The 20,771-nt window shown below is 37.9% G+C and overlaps 1 protein-coding gene across 8 annotated transcripts in view; it reads right to left on the bottom strand.

Moving 5' to 3' along the window:
* Nucleotides 1–20,771, bottom strand: part of NOL4 (nucleolar protein 4) — a 361,044-nt gene that overhangs the window by 273,259 nt on the left and 67,014 nt on the right. The window contains exon 1 of one of the 8 annotated variants that reach the window (XM_070513241.1): nucleotides 854–898. The exons of 6 other annotated variants lie outside the window; for them this stretch is intronic. In XM_070513241.1, coding sequence (XP_070369342.1) covers nucleotides 854–892 — 39 coding nt within the window. In that variant the 5' untranslated portion in view covers nucleotides 893–898. Of the gene's footprint in view, nucleotides 1–853; nucleotides 899–20,771 lie in introns of those variants that run through there. One more of the 8 variants, XM_070513238.1, reaches the window with a different exon arrangement.

The raw sequence follows: 20,771 nt of genomic DNA, 5'->3' as shown, positions 1-20,771 counted from the left end.
TAATTAGAAAACTTTAGCTTTACTGGCCAAGATAAAAAAAGAGAGAATATTCAAATTACTAAAATCAGGACTAAAAGAAGAAGTATCACTACTTACCTTACAAAATAAAAAAGAATTACAAAAAATACTATAAACAGGAGCCAGATACTTCTATGCATCATCTCACTGGAGGTTCTAGTCAGGGCAATTAACCAAAAACAAATGAAAGAAAGAAAGAAAAGTCACCTAGATTGGAAAGGAGGAAGTAAAACTATATCTATTTGCAAATGACATGATCTTGTATACAGAAAATCCTATGGAATCCACTAAAAAACCATTAGAACTAATAAATGCATTGAGCAAGGTCAAGGTTCAATAGCAAAGACTGGAAGGAACCTGTGTCCATCAATGGATGAATGGATAAAGAAAATATGATAGATATATATATACATATACACAATGGAACATTAGCCATCAATAACAAGGAAATCCTGCCATTTGCAACAACATGGATGGACCTTGATGGCATTACGCTAAGTGAAATAAGTTAGAGAAAGAAAAATACTGTATGATCTCACTTATATGTGGAATCTAAACAAACAAACAAAAAACCCAAACTCATAGATCCAGAGAACACATTGGTGGTTGTCAGAGGCAGGAGGTAGGGGTGGGTGAAATGGATGAAGGTAGTCAAAAGGTACAAACTTCCAGTCACAAAATAAATATGTCCTGGGGATGTAATATACAGCATCATTACTATAAATAATAATACTGTATTGTATAATTGAAAGTTGATGAGAGAATAGATCTTAAAAGATTTTATCACAAGAAAAAAAATTTGTAATCAGGTGTGGTGACGGATAACTAAACTTACTGTGGTGATCATTTTGCAATGTTTACATATAGCGATCATTGTGTTGTACACCTGAAACAACAAAAATAATGGTAAAGATTTTAAATAGACATTTCACCACAGAAGATGTTCAAATGGCAAATAAGCACAAGAAAAGATGATCAACATCATTAGTAATCAGGGGAATGTAAATCAAAGCTTCACTGAAATACTACCTTACATTCACTAGGATTGCCATAATCAAAAATAAAAAGTATAGGTCAAAATATAGAGAAATTAGAACACTAATGCATTGCTGTATTGCAGGAATGCAACATGACACAGTGGCTTTGGAAACAGTTTGACAGTAACTTGAAATTAATCATAAATTTACTAGATGACTTAGCAAGCCCACAACTATGTATATATTCAAGAGAAATGAAAATAAACATTCACACAAAATGAATTGTACAAAATATAGCAGCACATTCATAACAGCCAAAAAGGTGGAAACAATTCAGATGTCCCTGAACTGATGAATATATAAACAAAATGTCATATAACCATAAAAAAGAATATCGTTCTGTCATAAATGGGGTGAAGTATTTATTCATGCTATGCCATGAATGAGTCTTGAAGACATTAAACTAAGTGAAAGAATCCATACACACAAAAAACACGTATTGGATGATTCCTTTTATATGAAATATCCAGAGAAAGCAAATTTACATAGATGCAAAGTAGACTATTGGTTGCTCTAGCACTAGTGAGGAGGGCTGAATGGAGATTGACTGCTAATGAATATAAGTGTCTTTCAGAAAGGACAAAAGCATTCTAAAGTTAGATGATGGTGATGGTTTTACAGCCTGTGAATATATTAAAAACATTGAACTGTACACTTTAAATGAACGAATTATGTTGTTTGCATTATACCTTAACAAAGCTGTTAAAATATGTGGTTTCCAATAGTTTTGGAATTGAGCTCAAAGATGCAAAAATAGAAAAAGAAGAGCTCATACAATACAAATTCAAACAGTCCACAACCCATGGACGTAGAGTGGAAATGGAAGTGACTCAATCACCAAGGCTTACAGTGGTGTACTGGTAAATGTTTAACAATTGTCTCTCGAAAAAATACATAAGTACATCAGGTTTTATGAATTTTAATGATATAAAGGATGTGCAGCATACAATTTATGAATAATAATAAAATATATAATTTTTATGGTAAATTCCATATAGATAACTAATTCTCATGAAATGCTTTCACTGACTTTTGCAGATCTCTTTTTCAACATAACAGCTTATGGTCTCAATTGAACTATGATGTGTCAACTGGAATTTCATTGCAGACTCCTTTCCCAATAACTTTGTTTTGTAATTTAACTTGGTATGTGATCTACTGTTGTACTACTTTCCCTTGTATAAATTTTATTCATTAAATCAAAACTTCTTTCAGCTTCAGCACTATGACAAAAATCCAGTCCAAATTTGTGGAATTTTTTGATTTCGGTTTTATAAGTACTTCTACCATGACATACTTCAAGACACCAATGTGAAGTCACTGAACCCAGAGTTGGGAAGAGATAATAGTGCACTGTGATATGGTATTTTGACTGTATTGTTATTATAGACAGAATAACTACCTCAAGAGTATGGATAATAGGACATTGTAGTAAAATAATTAGTCAGTGATAAGTTTTGAGTATTTACCACCTCTTAATATAAATTATTTAATGTCTATATCATTTAATTTTTAATAATAGCTGTGTTTCACAAATGGTTTGTAAAATTCCTAAAAATTTAACAATTAGCTCTCATGAGCTAGTTCAAGCAAGCTCCAGGATACTATTGTCTTTACGTCACTCAAGATGAATGAATGACATATTTGATGGATCAAGCGAATATTTTATAATAGTTCCTGTGTTCAACCATTGACATAAAAAGCCTTAGATAACAAGAACTCAAAAAACTAACCGATCTAACACGACACTTTAGGGTGCTATAAAAATATATGGCTACTATTGGAAAAACTTTATATTAAAAGTTAAAAGTTTTGCTAATAGGATAGCAAAACTCATAAAATTTATAAATTAAGTATATGATGGCAAGTATGTGCTCAAAAGAATTGGTTTATTTAATGCCCTTATTATATTATATTAATACAAAAAATATTGAAGAAAAACAAAAGTTTAGCTCAAAAAACGAGTCACCCTTAACTTCCTGCTAGCTTACCAATTATCAGTTGGTGAGATGATACACACAAACACAAAAACATAAGGTAAATATGTGAAATTGATAAATGAGACACAAAGTTTAGAGATACTAACATTATTATAACGAAATCAAAATGTCATTCATATTAGAAGACTATCATGAAGTTTTATATGTCTCCTCTTGGTCTTACTGGATCTATTTGGAAAATACTATTCCTAACTTTCTAATTCAACTTCTTTTGAAATCCCTTATTTCCAACTACATTATGAAGCCAGCCAAGAAGAACCGATAAAAACAGAATCATTACAGGGTAGATATTTCTCCTGCAATCCATCTTGACTCCCGTTCCCCACAGGAGATGGTTTCTGCTTGGGACGTAATATGGTAAGATATGGATAGACATCGACACCAGTGCGTCACTCAAGCACATTCAGATCAAAACAGGATAGTTTGTGAGAATTTTCCATCAATTAAAAAAAATTGAAAGTCAAATTTTTGATATATCAAATATAAGATCTACTGAAATAATTTTTATTTAAATTATAAGAGAGAGTTCAAACTAAGACCAATATCACATATTTACTGTCTAGGAATCAATGAATAAAAATAGTTATCACCTTGACTTCCTCAGCCTAACTGTTATCAGATATCTTTACTGGCAAACTATCCTGTTTTGAAGTGCTACCTAAACTGAAAAGTACTCTTACTCCTATTCTATTCAGTTGACTCCATATGCTCACTTTCCTTTGGCAAATCAATTGTCCCATGCTGAGGCACAGCAACGAGGGATGAAAGAGGAGGAAGATTCAGTCTGTGAAGACTGAATGGTATCCAAAACATAGCTTACTGAAACTACCTAAGGTCACCCAGATGTCATGGAATATAGTTCTGCAAGAGAGACGCAATCAGGGAGCCCGAGAGTGGGGCAGGACGAGGAGATGTAGATGTTGGCAAGGTTTACTATGTGCAAGACACTGTAACAGATTATTTTAGCTAATTTAAAAGAAAATACTTTTAATATATGTTTCCCTTTCTGAAGGAGCTTGCAGTCTACCACTGGAAGCTTTATGGGTATGCCAAAAGAGACTGTAATAAGTAGAGTATGATAAACCCAATAGGTTCCAGGACTGGTTCTCACCTTGGCTGTACATTGGAATCACCTGGCTAAACTTAAATTTCTGATCCCTGGGTTCTTCCCCTAGAGAACGTGATTTAATAGGTCAGAGGTGCACCTGGGCATGGAGTTTTTTAAAATAGCTTCCTCAGTGATTGTAACATGCAGCCAAGTTTGAGAAATCAGGAGAGGAGTTAGTTACAGATGAGAACAAAACAGAAGGATGGGGTAGACGGAACACAGTCATGGATAACAGATTCAGTAGTAATGTATTATTTTACATGCAATGGAAAAACACCCAAGGGTTTCTTAACATGAGAATACCAAAATCAGATCATGGGTTAAAACAACTACTATAACAGTAAAATGTAAAGTGTATCCAGATCAAACAAGGGAGGTAGTGAAAGAGGGGTGAGGGAGGGACAGTTGAGAGAAAATTTGGGAAGGTAAAATCCAGCCATTGTTGCTGTTTAAAAGTGAGGGTGAGTTAAAGAAATCAATTTATGGGTTTAAGAGGCAGAGAAATGAATGAAACCAAAAAAAGAGGGGAAAGTGAAGAGTAAAATGAAAGAGAGGGGTTGGTAGACGAAAGAGAAGCTATGGGACTGAAAGAGGAGGAAATGAGCAGCAGCAACAGCTGCTCCCGTGCCCTGCGCCCAGGCAGTCCCTGCTAATGTGGTGCAGGCGTGCCCCTTTACTACTTTTGGGGGGTAGACACTGTTACTATTCTCCGTTACACACAGGAATCTCTGCACAGAGAAGAGAAGTAACTTTCTCAGATCACTAGGCTGCACTAGGATACAAACCCAGGGCTCTAGAGCTGAAGCAGTTACCCTTATGAAGAGGAAAGAGGCATGAAAATATGCATTTCCGCTCTGATTCAAGCAGAATGTGCTAATTTTCAAAGTGGTCATCTGCAGCCCTGAACTTTCTTTTCAACCTCAGGGAAGGTCCTGCCATTTAGCTCTCAGGGCTTCACTTCACTCATATGTTTAAAATAAACGACAACAACAAAACATCTGGTAAAGTAAATAATTTGTAAGAAACCTTCAGCTAAAAAAATCGTTGATTTTATGTATTGATTATTGAAGAAATTCACCCTAATTATCTGTAAAATAGTATGTTTATAAACCAAATTAAGAACTTTTAAACTGCAACATTCTTTAACACCTTCTAAAGTGTGAGTTACTGACTGTATTTTTAAAAAGGAAAACAACAAGATAACTTGCAGAATTTTAAATGAACAATATTTCTGGGAAAAGAAAAATAGTACAAAGTAAAAGTAGCATAAAGAGGAAAATGAAGTATTTCAACCTAAAATACTCGAACTTAAAAAAGGATGGTTTTGTGAAAGGCAAACCTATACAAAATTTATTAATTTTGTACCAGCAATTCATTTGCAAAAACAGAGAAAATTTAATTCCGCTTCTTTCCAAAATTGATGAGTTACCCAAGAAAACAGTATTGAATTCCAATTTATGTTTCTTCAATGAGAAGATAATTACAATTATTTATGGAGAATATTCATCCTTTCTTCAACACAAACAAAAGTCCAAGTTACTAGGAAGCCAGCCCCAGTCAGCACAAAGAAGTCTGGAAAAACACTGCTTTGCCATATGTTCAGATGCTGGCAAAATGAGCTTCACTTGTCACATAGGGTCTTACAGGAATGACTTTCCACCGCTTCCCTGATGCGTGCTGTTGCTGCCGTTGAACTACAAGTCACTTTCGATTCTGAGGTACTGATTAACCAGTAATTATTTAGGCTGCATGATTCCTTGCTTTTCCATTATTTCAGTGCACTAACATCTATTAACAGTTTATGCAGTAACCAAGAAAAAGGTAAAAACTAAATTTCTCTCCTTGAAAACTGACTTGTTTAATATAGATTTATATAAATGTATCTGAAGCTTTCATTATTTGAGCTATCTCTTTGGCCATGACAGTGGATCATTCAGTATTTGGCTGTGATTGAAAAGTACAACTACCTCTTCTCGTATTTCCCCTTAACTAACAGACACAATCATTACCTAAGAGGGGTAAAGGCCTTTCTGTGCCATTAGTACTAAGAACCAGAGCAAGGCAAATAAAAATGTGCTTTAGAGATGCTAATATTCATTGCAAACAATAAAAAAAATTAATAGGTTAAAAGATGTGTGGTGTCCATGGCCAATAGCCTATAACGCGTGAGTATATTTGGAATATACTAACAGGATAAAAAAATAATTTGAAGGCTTTAGAGTAAAGAAGGGAATTTTGTGAGTCATAATCCCAGAAAAAAAGAAAGGCTTTCTTTTAGGAAAACTCTGAGATTAGTAACTGAGTTAGGCAGATATGGCCACAAGTGGTAATTTTTGACCTAATTACAAGACAAGGAATTAAAGCCTAGAAGGATTCTTCACTTCTACACTGATCAGAAGAGCTACAATGGTTTCACTGGGACGTAAATGTGAAGATTTAGCTAGTGAGATGTGTAAGTGAGATCTTTGCCAAAACTATCACACTTCCCCAAGAAATCAAACACATTCTATGCCCTGTGTTGTTGTTGTTATTATTAGCATTATTATTATGGTAATGGTATTGTCACCCAGATTTGCAATCTAAAATTCTGAATCATTCTCTTATCCAGTAGTCAAATAATTCTACCTCTGGACTGTCTCTCCAAACCACTCCCTCCCTCCTTTTCTACTGGGCTCCTGATCTGCTAGCTAGCCCAGGAAATTACTTTTAGAGCCTAGACCAGGAATTGCAAATAGGTTTCATTACACGTGCCAAATGTATCTTTGGTAGTGGCTATCCAGTATGTAAAGCTTTGTTTTGCCTGTGTGGTAAGAGCACTTTCACAGGTTAACATTGTCTACGATGGGCTCAAAAATATAAGGTGGCACACGTATTGAGTTTCTGCCAACATTGCCTTAGACTATGGAAATAGCATTCTCTTTATCACTTTACCATTAATTTCTCCCTATTCGAATCTGTCCTCAATTTTACAAAATAGCCTCCCTTAAAAAATTATAACTACATCAGCTTATGATTTATAAATTTCTACTAGACTCTTATACCTAGAAGATAAAATTCAAACTCCTTAATTTATTATACATTTAAATGTTCTTAATATGGCTCCAATTTACTTACCACAACTTACTTTATCATTCACCATTCCAACATTCTAATCACAATGGACTTCTCAATTTTTCCCAAAAATTTCATAAAACTCATGACTTCAGGACCGGCCTGGTGGCGCAGTGGTTAAGTTCGCACGTTCCGCTTTGGCGGCCCAGGGTTCACCAGTTTGGATCCCGGGTGCAGACATGGCACCACTTCGCAAAAGCCATGCTGTGGTAGGCGTCCCACATATAAAATAGAGGAAGATGGGCATGGATGGCTCAGGGCCAGCCTTCATCAGCAAAAAGAGGAGGATTGGCAGATGTTAGCTCAGGGCTAATCTTCCTCAAAAAAAAAAAAAAACCCTCATGACTTCCATTAGGATCTAAGCTTTCTGAAGACAAAGATGGTGTTTGTCTTTTTCTCTGCTATATCACAAGGACCTAGAATTGTACCAAGCAGAGAACAAATGGACTGTAATTTTTAATCAGATAAATGAATAAATTCAGGAATTAATAAATGAATATTCTTTTTCTCCCTAGAATATCTTTCTCCAACTGGCAAATTCCTATTTGCCCTTCAAAACCCATCTTATATGTCCAGTATTCCATGAAGCTTTCCCTACTCCTTAAAGCTAAGTTACTCACTTAGTCCTCTGTGCTTCTACCTCCCTTTGTTCATTCCCATTTTTAGCATGTAATATGCTATTTTGTTTTTTTAATTTTTTAATTTGTCTAATTTATGTACAATGAAATGCTTAGATCTTAAGTATACTGTTCACTCAGTCTAGGTAAATGCATTAAACAAACATTTCCATCACCCTCGATAGTTGTTTCATGCTCCTTCTTAGTCAACTCTTTCAAAGCAATGACTGATGATTTCGACCACCAGAGGTTAGAATTTCCCTGTTCCAAACGCTTATATAAGTGGGATTATAGAGTACGTACTTGTGTACTTGTCTATATCTCACTTCTTTCATTTAACATAATAATCTAGAGATTTTCTCATGTTTTTGTGTCCATCAGGAGTCCATTCTTTTTATTTCCTAATAATATTCCATTGTGTGGCTAAGCCGCAATTTGTCCATTTTCCAGTTGATGGCCATATAAGTTGATTCCAGTTTAGTGATAGTATTATGAATAAAGCTACTATGTTGTATTTTAAATTATCTCTCCACTATAAGATCCTTACTCTGCACAATGAGCTTATCAAGAGAAGATGCTTGGTGATAATTACTTTGAAATTTTAATACCTAGAGTGGTCCTTGTATATAGTATTTAATTAGTAAATGTCCAATTAGAGTATAATTTGTATCTCTATAACCTGGATAATTTGTAGAATTTCTTTGCCAAACATTTGGCACATGCTGTAGGTATTGGGAAGTGATACCATACTCTACCATTGACTTCCTAAGTTTCCTCGGGCAATTCTACATTTCTCTGGGCCTCGGTTCCCCATCTGAAACATGAAGATAATTACAGCACTTATCTTTTTGGCTTGATTTGACGATTACTTGAACTTTGAATGAAATTTAATAAGCACTCAACAAAGGTTAGTTGTTACTTTATTATAGACAATGTGTGGCCTTCAAATATCTGACTAAGCCTTTTACATAAAGGGACAGAGTCTGGAGGATAGTTCCTTAAAAAAATGTGGGAAAAAGTGGGAAAGAAGAGTCAACACGATATTAGAAGAGAAGAACAAAGTTGAAGGACTGACACTCTCTGACTTCAAGACTTACTATAAAGTTACAGTAATCTAAACAGTGTCATATTGGTGAAAGCATAGACAAATAGATCAATAGCACAGAATATAAAGTGCAGAAATAGACCCACATAAATATAGTCAAACTAATCTTTGACAAAGGAACAAAGACAATACAATGGAGAAAAGATAGTCTTTTCAACAAATAGCGCTGGAATAACTGGACATTTGTATGCAAAAAAAAAAAAAATTGATTCTAGACACAGACCTTACACTCTTCACAAAATTTAACTCAAAATGGATCATAGACCTAAGTGTAAAACTGAAAACTATAAAAACTCCTAGAAGATAATATGGGAAAATAATCTAGATGACTTTAGGCATGACAATGATTTTTTGGTACAATACCACGCATATGAAAAGATGTTCCACATCAGACACCATCAGAAAAACACAAATTAAAACAAGGAGATACCACTACCCACCCATTAGAATGGCCAAAATCCAGAACACTGACAACACTAAATGCTGACAAGGATGTGGAGCAACAGGAGCTTGCATTCATTGCTGGCGGGAATACAAAATGGTACAGCTGCTTTGGAAGACAGTCTGGCAGGTTCTTCTAAACTAAACATGCTCTTGCCATATTATCCAGCAATTGTGCTCCTTGGTACTGACTAAAAAAAGTTGAAAACTTATGTCCACAAAGAAACCTGCACATGGATGTTTAGAACAGTTTTATTCATAATTGCCAAAACTTGGAAGCAATCCTTCAGTAGGTAAACAGATAATAAATTGTAATACACCCAGTGCTAAAATTAATGATCTATCAAACCATAAAAAAGACATGGAGGAACCTAAATGCATATTACTAAGTGAAACAAGCCAATCTGAAAAGGTCACACACTGTATGATTCCAACTATACGACATCCTGGAAAAGGCAAAACTACAGAGAGAATGAAAGGATCAGTGGTTGCCATTGGGTTGGGGGGAAGAGAAAAGAAAAGGCGAAGCACAGGGCAGTGAAACTATTCTCTATGATACCGTAATGGTGGATATACATCATTATACATTTGTCAAAACCCATAGAACGTACACCAAGAGTGAATCCTAATGTAAACCATGGACTTCAGATGATAATGATACGTCAGTGTGGATTCATCAATTGTAACAAATGTATCATTCTAGTGTGAGGTGTTGATAACAGGCAAGGCTATATATGTGAGGGAAAGGGGCATATGGGAAATCTCTGTAGTTTTTTCTCAGTATTGCAATGAATCTAAAATTGATTAAAAAATAAAGTATTTATAAAAAAAAAAAGGAAAAGGCCACGCACTCCTTTTGAGAATGAAAGCTTTGTTTTCCTGTGTGACCATAGTAGAAAGTTATTCAAGTGGACCAAAAACCAGTTCAAGGCATTTTTTGTAAAGTAACCTTGGCCAACTGAAAAAAAATCAATTGAAAATTCACAGAAAATTAAAATATACCAACAAAATAATCTTTTTATTTAATTAATTTTTTTTTTAAAGATTGGCCCTGAGCTAACATCTGTTGCCAATCTTCTTTTTCTTTTTCTTTTTCTTCTTCTCCCCAAAGCCCTCCAGTACATAGTTGTATATTCTGGTTGTAGGTCCTTCTAGTTCTGCTGTGTGGGACACTGCCTCAGCATGGCTTGATGAGCCTTGCTAGGTCCACACCTATGATCCGAACCAGTGAATCCCTGGGCTGCCGAAGCGGAGCATGTGAACTCAACTGCTCGGCCACAGGCCTGGCCAAATATATCTCTTTTTAACTGCGTGTATTTCTAAAAATATTTCTCCAGGAGAAGAGCCAAGATGGCGCCGTGAGTAGTCCTCTTTGTCTCTCGCCCTTCGAGTCTACAATTATTTGGACACTTATCGCTTGACAAAGGATATCCAGACAGCATCTCAGGACGTCTGAGACACCCACGCGACTATACATCGGAAGGCGGATGGACTTTCCTCCGGGAGGATGTGGAAATAGGTGAAAACTCTCCGACCCCGACGGGCAGCCTAGTACCCGCAAGCGGCTTTCTTCCAACGGACGCCCCCAGAGGATCCACACACATCTAGGGCAGGAGCGAGAACACAACAGAGGAGCGACGGTGGAAACAGGTGACCAGAACCCTACCTAAACCCCCTGCAATTACTCCTAAACGCAGAGGGAAACTTTGGAGTTGCACACCTGAGCCCGCAGGGAGAGTCTCTCCCCGCCATTGGCGGGGAGACCCAGCCTGGTGCTCGGGGCACCCGGAGGGTCCCAGAGAGAGACACAGAGGGCACGGAGATCTCCCAGCTGCCGTTGCCCGCCCCGTGGGACTAGGGATTGCCGGAGATCTCGGAGAGGACTGGGGCCGGGGGAACTTTCAAAGGCCGGTTCTGCGACCCGGAGGGGAAGCGCCGGAGCTCCGCCCGGGCAGCAGACAAAACTCTCTGTCTGCCGTTAGCAGAGGGGCCACGCTGAGCATTCACGGCTCCGGGAGAGGCCCGGAGAGAATCCCAGAGGGCGGGGCGACCCCCAGCTGCCGTTGCCCGCCCCGTGGGGCTAGGGATTGCCAGAGATCTCGGAGAGGACCGGGGCGGGGGGAACTTTCAAAGGCCGGTCCTGCGACCCGGAGGGGAAGCGCCGGAGCTCCGCCAGGCAGCAGACAAAACTCTCTGTCTGCCATTAGCAGAGGGGCCACGCCCAGCATTCAGGGCTCCCGGCAGAGGCCCGGAGAGAAGCCCTGAGGGCGGGGCGACCCCCAGCTGCCGTTGCCCGCCCCGTGGGACTAGGGATTGCCGGAGATCTCGGAGAGGACCGGGGCCGGGGGAACTTTCAAAGGCCGGTTCTGCGACCCGGAGGGGAAGCGCCGGACCTCCGCCGGGGCAGCAGACAAAACTCTCTGTCTGCCGTTAGCAGAGGGGCCACGCTGAGCATTCACGGCTCCGGGAGAGGCCCGGAGAGAATCCCAGAGGGCGGGGCGACCCCCAGCTGCCGTTGCCCACCCCGTGAGGCTAGGGATTGCCAGAGATCTCAGAGAGGACTGGGGCTGGAGAGAGTTCCAGAGACCCAGCTTAGTAGCCTAGGGGGAAACCCTACAGGCTCACAGCAGCCTTAGGGAAAGCCTTTGCACAGCACCAGTAGAAGGCACCCAGCCGCCAGCCACAAGGCTGGAAGACCCCAGGGCAAAAGCAGCATAGCTAGGTGTACTAACCACAGACTGTAGAAGATGCCAATAGCTCTCCTGCGACCCATAGAGGACAAGTGAGATTTGGTGGGTGCCGACAGCAACGGAGCGACAAATATAAGTGATCCCACCCCTGGCCGCAGGAAAAGCCCATAACACCGTTGCAGACCCCAAGGAGAGAGCACATCTAGGTGGGCTGCAACAGTAGGCACCTGCAGCCTGAAGCCCCCCTGTGACGGCCCCCATGGCAGAGGAGGGAATCCAAAGGGCCACTGTGGCTACGAAGAGGGGCCCAGGCCCAGTTAGCAACTACGGACAGGGTTCCTGGTTGGTGAAGTATAAACAGCTGCTCCCCCCACCGCAGCAGCTGAAACAAGTGAAAGGAGCAACTAAACTCTATCTCCATGCGGAGGCACACATCAACAACATCAAGCAATATGAAAAAATACATTAAATCTCCAGAACAGAAAGAAAGCAACAAATACACAGAAAACAATCCCAAAGAAAATGAGATATATAACCTAAATGACGATGACTTCAAAACAGCCATCATTAAGATTCTCAATGAGTTAAGAGAGAATTCTGACCGACAACTCAACGAGTTCAGGAGCTATGTCACAAAAGAGTTTGATACGATAAAGAAGAACCAAACAGAAATATTGGAAATGAAGAACACAATAGAGGAGATTAAGAAAAATCTAGATGCTCTGAACAGTAGGGCCGATAATATGGAGGAAAGAATTAGCAATTTGGAAGATGGCAATATAGAATTGTTGCAGGCAGAGGAGGAGAGAGAAGCAAGACTTAAAAGAAATGAAGAAACTCTCCGAGAATTATCAGACACAATTAGGAGATGCAACGTAAGGATTATAGGTATACCAGAGGGAGAAGAGAAGGAGAAAGGGGCAGAAAACCTATTCAAAGAAATAATGGCTGAGAACTTCCCAAATCTGGTGAGGGAGATGGATCTTCAGGTGACAGAAGCCAATAGATCTCCAAACTTTATCAATGCAAGAAGACCAACTCCACGGCATATAGTAGTGAAGCTAGCAAAAGTCAACGACAAGGAGAAAATATTAAGGACAGCCAGGCAAAAGAAACTAACCTACAAAGGAACCCCCATCAGGCTATCAGCAGATTTCTCAGCAGAAACTTTACAGGCTAGAAGAGAGTGGAATGATATATTCAAAAATCTGAAGGACAAAAATCTACAGCCGAGAATTCTCTACCCAGCGAAAATATCCTTCAAATACGATGGAGAAATAAAAACTTTCCCAGATAAACAAAAATTAAGGGAGTTCATTGCCACAAAACCTCCTCTTCAGGAAATCCTCAGGAAAACCCTCATTCCTGAAAAATCCAAAAAAGGAAAGGGGCTACAAAACCAAGAGCAGAGGAGATAAGTAGAAGGACAACAACAGAGAGTAGCAGCTCTACATCAGAACAGATTAAACCATGGGACGAGAAACAAAGGAAACTGAAGAAAACCGGAAAACAAGACACAAAATGGGAGTGGTAGGCCCCCACGTCTCAATAATCACTCTAAATGTAAATGGATTGAACTCCCCAATCAAAAGACACAGAGTGGCAGGATGGATCAAAGAACAAGATCCAACAATATGCTGCCTCCAGGAAACACACCTCAGCCCCAAAGACAAACACAGACTCAGAGTGAAGGGATGGAGAACAATACTCCAAGCTAATAATGAACAAAAGAAAGCAGGTGTCGCTATACTAATATCAGACAAGGTAGATTTCAAAGCAAAACAGATAAAGAAAGATAAAGAGGGACAGTATATAATGATAAAAGGGACTCTCCACCAAGAAGACATAACACTTATAAATATATACGCACCCAACACAGGAGCACCAAAATTTGTAAAGAAACTCTTAATAGAACTAAAAGAAGACATCAACAACAATACAATAATAGTAGGGGACCTCAACACACCATTAACACCAATGGACAGAACATCCAGACAGAAAATCAACAAGGAAATAATAGAATTAAATGAAAAATTAGACCAGATGGACTTAATAGATATATATAGAACACTTCATCCAAAAACAGCAGGTTACACATTCTTCTCAAGTGCACATGGAACATTCTCAAGGATTGACCATATTTTGGGAACCAAAGCAAACATCAATAAATACAAGAGAGTTGAAATAATATCAAGCATCTTTTCTGATCATAACGCTATTAAACTAGAAATCAACTACAAGAAAAAAGCAGAGAAAGGTGCAAAAATGTGGAGACTAAACAACATGCTTCTCAACAAACAATGGATCATTGAAGAAATTAAAGAAGAAATCAAATATTATCTGGAGACAAATGAAAATGAGAACACGACATACCAAATCATTTGGGATGCAGCAAAAGCAGTCCTAAGAGGGAAATTCATTGCAATACAGGCTCACCTCACTAAACAAGAAAAAGCTCACGTAAGCAACCTCAAACGACACCTAACGGAACTAGAAAAAGAAGAACAAACAAAGCCCAGAGTCAGTAGAATGAGGGAAATAATAAAAATAAGAGCAGAAATAAACGATATTGAAACAAAAAAGACAACAGAAAGGATCAATGAAACAAAGAGTTGGTTCTTCGAAAGAATTAACAAAATTGACAAACCCCTAGCCAGACTCACCAAGAAAAGAAGAGAGAAAGCGCAAATTAATAAAATCAGGAATGACAGAGGAGAAATCACAACAGATACCAATGAAATACAAGAGATCATAAGAGAATACTATGAAAAACTATATGCCAACAAATTGAACAACTTGGAAGAAATGGACAAATTCCTAGACTCCTACAATCTCCCCAAACTGAATCAGGAAGAAATGGAGAATCTGAATAGACCAATCACAAGTAAGGAAATAGAAACGGTAATCAAAAACCTCCCCAAAAACAAGAGTCCAGGACCAGACGGCTTCTCTGGAGAATTCTACCAAACATTCAAAGCAGACTTAATACCTATTCTCCTCAAACTGTTCCAGAAAATTGAGAAAGATGGAGAACTCCCTAACACATTCTATGAAGCCAACATCACTCTGATCCCCAAACCTGACAAGGACAACACAAAGAAGGAGAACTACAGGCCGATATCACTGATGAACATAGATGCAAAAATCCTCAACAAAATTTTGGCAAACCGATTACAGCAATACATCAAAAAGATTATACACCATGATCAAGTGGGATTTATACCAGGGACACAGGGATGGTTCAACATCCGCAAGTCAATCAACGTGATACACTACATCAACAAAATGAAAAACAAAAACCACATGATCATCTCAATAGACGCAGAGAAAGCATTCGACAAGATCCAACACCCATTTATGATAAAAACCCTCAGTAAAATGGGTATAGAAGGAAAGTACCTCAACATAATAAAGGCCATATATGATAGACCCACAGCCAACATCATACTCAATGGACAAAAGCTGAAAGCCATCCCTCTGAGGACAGGAACAAGACAAGGGTGCCCACTTTCACCACTCCTATTCAACATAGTACTGGAGGTGCTGGCCAGAGCAATTCGGCAGGAAGAAAAAATAAAAGGAATCCAAATAGGTAACGAAGAAGTAAAACTCGCGCTGTTTGCAGACGACATGATCTTATACATAGAAAACCCCAAAGAATCCACAGAAAAACTATTAGAAATAATCAACAACTACAGCAAAGTAGCAGGGTATAAAATTAACGTGCATAAATCAGTAGCATTTCTATACACTAACAATAAACTAACAGAAAAAGAACTCAAGAACTCTATCCCATTCACAATCGCAACAAAAAGAATAAAATACCTTGGGATAAACTTAACCAAGGAAGTGAAGGATCTATACAATGAAAACTACAAGACTTTCTTGAAAGAAATAGGCGATGACATAAAGAGATGGAAAAACATTCCTTGCACATGGATTGGAAGAATAAACATAGTTAAAATGTCCATACTGCCTAAAGCAATATACAGATTCAATGCTATCCCAATCAGAATCCCAAGAACATTCTTCACAGAAATTGAACAAACAATCCTAAAATTCATATGGGGGAACAAAAGACCACGAATTGCTAAAGCAATCCTGAGCAAGAAAAACAAAGCCGGCGGAATCACAATCCCCGATTTCAAAACATACTACAAAGCTACAGTGATCAAAACAGCATGGTACTGGTACAAAAACAGGTGCACAGATCAATGGAACAGAATTGAAAGCCCAGAGATAAAACCACACATCTATGGACAGCTAATCTTCGACAAAGGAGCAGAGGGCCTACAATGGAGAAAAGAAAGTCTCTTCAACAAATGGTGCTGGGAAAACTGGACAGCCACATGCAAAAGATTGAAAATTGACCATTCTTTTTCACCACACACCAAAATAAACTCAAAATGGATCAAAGACCTAAAGATTAGGCCTGAGACAATAAGTCTTTTGGAAGAGAATATAGGCAGTACACTCTTTGACATCAGTTTCAAAAGAATCTTTTCGGACACTGTAACTCCTCAGTTGAGGGAAACAATAGAAAGAATAAACAAATGGGACTTCATCAGACTAAAGAGCTTCTTCAAGGCAAGGGAAAAAAGAATTGAAACAAAAAAACAGCTCACTAATTGGGAAAAAATATTTACAAGCCACTTATCCGACAAAGGGTTAATCTCCATAATATACAAAGAACTCACACTGCTTAACAACAAAAAAACAAACAACCCGATCAAAAAATGGGCAGAGGACATGAACAGACATTTCTCAAAAGAAGATATGAATATGGCCAATAGACACATGAAAAGATGTTCATCATCGCTAATCATCAGGGAAATGCAAATCAAAACTACACTAAGATATCACCTTACCCCCGTTAGATTGGCAAAAACATCCAAAACCAAGAACGACAAATGTTGGAGAGGTTGTGGAGAAAGAGGAACCCTCATACACTGTTGGTGGGAATGCAAACTGGTACAGCCACTATGGAAAACAGTATGGAGATTTCTCAAAAAGTTAAAAATAGAAATACCCTATGACCCAGCCATCCCATTACTGGGTATCTATCCTAAGAACCTGATATCAGATATCTCAAGAGTCCGTTGCACCCCTATGTTCATCGCAGCATTATTTACAATAGCCAAGACGTGGAACCAGCCTACATGCCCAGAAACTGATGATTGGATAAAGAAGATGTGGTATATATACACAATGGAATACTACTCAGCCATAAAAAAAGACGAAATTGGCCCATTCACAACAATGTGGATGGACCTCGAGGGCATTATGTTAAGCGAAATAAGTCAGTCAGAGAAAGACGAACTCTATATGACTCCACTCATAGGTGGAAATTAGTATATTGAGAAGGAGATCTGATCGGTGGTTACCAGGGAAAAGGGGGGGTGGGGGGAGGGTACGGAGGGGGAAGTGGTGTACCCACAACATGACTAACAAAAATGTACAACTGAAATTTCACAAGCTTGTAATCCATCATAACATTAATAAAAAAAAATAAAAATATTTCTCCATATTTTTAGAACAATTCCTATTGAAAAATAAAAATCTTCCAAGGATATAAAATATTCACTTCCATTAATGTTCCTTTTAAAAAGAAAAACTTTCCACCATAAAATAACTAGGAAGGATTAATAGCAAGCGTGGTTTAAAATGCAGAATTCTCGGAGTAAGGCAAATTTCTAGGGTCATGTGAGCAATGGGCCATAAGACTTGAAACAGAAACCTCCACTAAAAACAGGACCCTCAAAAAAAAGAACACATATAGTGAAAGGATGGGGTAGAAAAACAACCCTGCCCATTTGTAAATAGAGATAACAAGGAGATGTCTAACTTTCATTTGTCTCTTTGTTGGGAAGAAAAAGTCTCACCTTTCAATGAAACAATGGAGGAAAATTGATGGAGTTATTAATCCTCAGATTCATGAATCCCAAACAGAATTTTTTTTAAAAAAAATCCACTACTTGAATACATTGTAGTAAAACTGAATATAACCACAGACTGACCATACTAACAAGCAGCCAGAAAGATAAGAGCAATCACTCTCAAGGACCAACTATTAGTCTGACTGCAAACTTCTCAACAGTCACAAAGCCAGAAGACAGCAGAATATTAGCTTCATGGTTCTAAAGGCAAACATATAATAATGTAGAATTGTATAATCAGGTAAATCATCATTCAAGAACAAGAGAATTTTCAGACGAACAAAAGCCAAAAGCATTTACCACCCTTACTAAGGAAACCTAAAGTACTTTAGATACAAGAAAATTGCTAGACAATTCTAGATAGGAAATACTAAAATTACAAGTATAATTTATTTGTAACATGTTAGAGATTTTTAAACAATTTTTCCCAAAGCACTTTTTAACAGAGAAGCCATATTTGTAAGGAGTCAATAGTTAGGAATTATTACACCCAATATTTAAAAGGAAAGAGAGCATGGGGTAGTTAAAAGAAATGTGCCAAAATTAAGAGTTAGCTTTGCTCCTATATCTAGAAAACAACTGAGTCGTTTCCATTTGTCTATTAATAATAATGCTGCTGTGAACATTTTGCTCATATTTTTGGTATACCCACGCACTCATTTCTTTTGGATAAAAACTAAGAGTAGAATTGCGCAGCCATAGGGTATATCTGTGTTCACATTGCTCTATTTCCAATATTTACGAAATAATCACAAGTTTCTAGAGTTCTGGAGTCAAAAACAAGATGAGCTAATCTTTTAAAAGCCTTTAACTTGGATATCTCCCTCCAATATATATTGATCTTCTGTGCTGTGCCTTTGCTTAATTCCATAATATCATGAATATATATTAAAACTATTATGTGAAAATAAGCTATTTGTTGAGTGCTTAATATGTACCCCAGACCATCCTAAACACTTTACATGTACTACGTCTTTTAATCTTCATTATAATCATCTACTATTCACATTTCACAGATAAGGAAGCTGAGGTTCAGATAAATTAATACATTCTCCACCATCACATATATAGGAAATGGAAAGCACTGCAAGAGATAAAATAATGAATATGGCACAGCCTGGAGATCATTTCAGTAGGAACTTAGGGTCAGGGCATCTCCGGAAAGAGTGATTATCCTCACTAAATGCACAGAGGCACATACGAATCACAATGTTTATGAAACACTAAGTGTGTTAATATAGAGACTATATTGTAATAAAGAGATTTCAAAATACTGTAGGTTAAATATGATAGAAACGTATTTCTCTCTCCCTTTCTAACAGTCCAGTGGGTCAGAGCCAACATGGTAGCTCTGCCATCAGAAGCACGTGGCTGCTGAGGATTCTCCAGACATCACTATTTCCCACTGAGTAAAAGTGAAAGAGAAAGTATAGGAAATAATCTGCACTCATCATGTCTGCTTATGTACCATCGGTCCAAGGTTAATTACAGGACCACACCGAGAGGCACAGGAAGCTACAAAATGTAGTCAGTAGATTGGTCAAAGGCAGTCAGTTGTCCAGTTGAAATTCAGAGGGTTCTATTTCTAAAAGGAAGAAAACAATGAATAAGAAGGACAAGTGGAAGCCTCTGCCTAATTCACTAGTCAAATCTGATGGAAACATAGGACATGTGCAAAGATGTAAGAGGAAAAGGCCTGGAAAAGTAGGTTACAACCCAATTGCGGAACACTTGAATGCTACTCTGTAGAGAGTGACCTAATACAGTAATCAGCGAGAAGCCTCTTTTAAAATAAATATTTTTATTTAAATATAGAGTCAAAAATGTACAAATCATAAATGTACAGCCTGATGAGTTAAACACATCCATGTAAGGATCTCTCAGATCAAGAAATATAAGAGTAGCGGCACTCCTTCACGCTTCTTCGCAATCACCAACCTTGCTCACCTTCCCAATGATAACCACGACCTTAACTTCTCAAAATAGATTAGAGCTGCCTATCTTGTTATGCCATTATTTTTGTGGGATTTATACATGTTGCAGTGTGTAAAAGCATTTTTTATATATTACTGCTGCAGAGTATTCCATGAGAGAATACGTCATAATTTATTTAACCACTTTCCTCAAAACAAACATTAGAGTTGTTTCCAGTTTTCAGCTATTAATAATACTGCTTAAACAGTTTTTCATGCTTTTTCACTCTTTTGGGGGGGGGTATATACCCAAGGAGTAGAATTGCTTCATAGAGTATACATATGTTCAACTTTTGTACATCATGCCAAGAAGTTATTCTCAAGTAGCTGTACCAATTTATCATCCCTCTAGCAGTAGATGAGCATTCTACTTGTTCTACGTTCTCACCAACACTTGGGAATGTCATTCTTTTTCACTATAGTCATTCTAGTGGGTGTGATTTTCATTTCTCTGGTGACTTTCTAGTGGTTTTAATTTTCATTTCTCTGATGACTATTGAGATTGAGGATCCACTCTTACATTTATTAGTCATTTGGAGAGCCACTTTTGTTGAGTATCTCTCCTACTTACCTGTCCAATTTTTTATTGGGTGGTCTGTATTCTTAATTTATAGTTCTATATCTGAATATGAATCCTTTGCCAGTTTGTAACTTTCTTCTCAACAAAGAGCTTTTCAATCTTTTGAATGAAAGAGTAACATAAATAGCTCCATACTTTGAGAAAATCAATCTGCC

The sequence above is a fragment of the Equus asinus genome, chromosome 7, assembly GCF_041296235.1.
Source record: "Equus asinus isolate D_3611 breed Donkey chromosome 7, EquAss-T2T_v2, whole genome shotgun sequence".
Lineage (NCBI taxonomy): Eukaryota > Metazoa > Chordata > Mammalia > Perissodactyla > Equidae > Equus > Equus asinus.
This window is presented reverse-complemented; position numbering and strand designations above follow the sequence as displayed.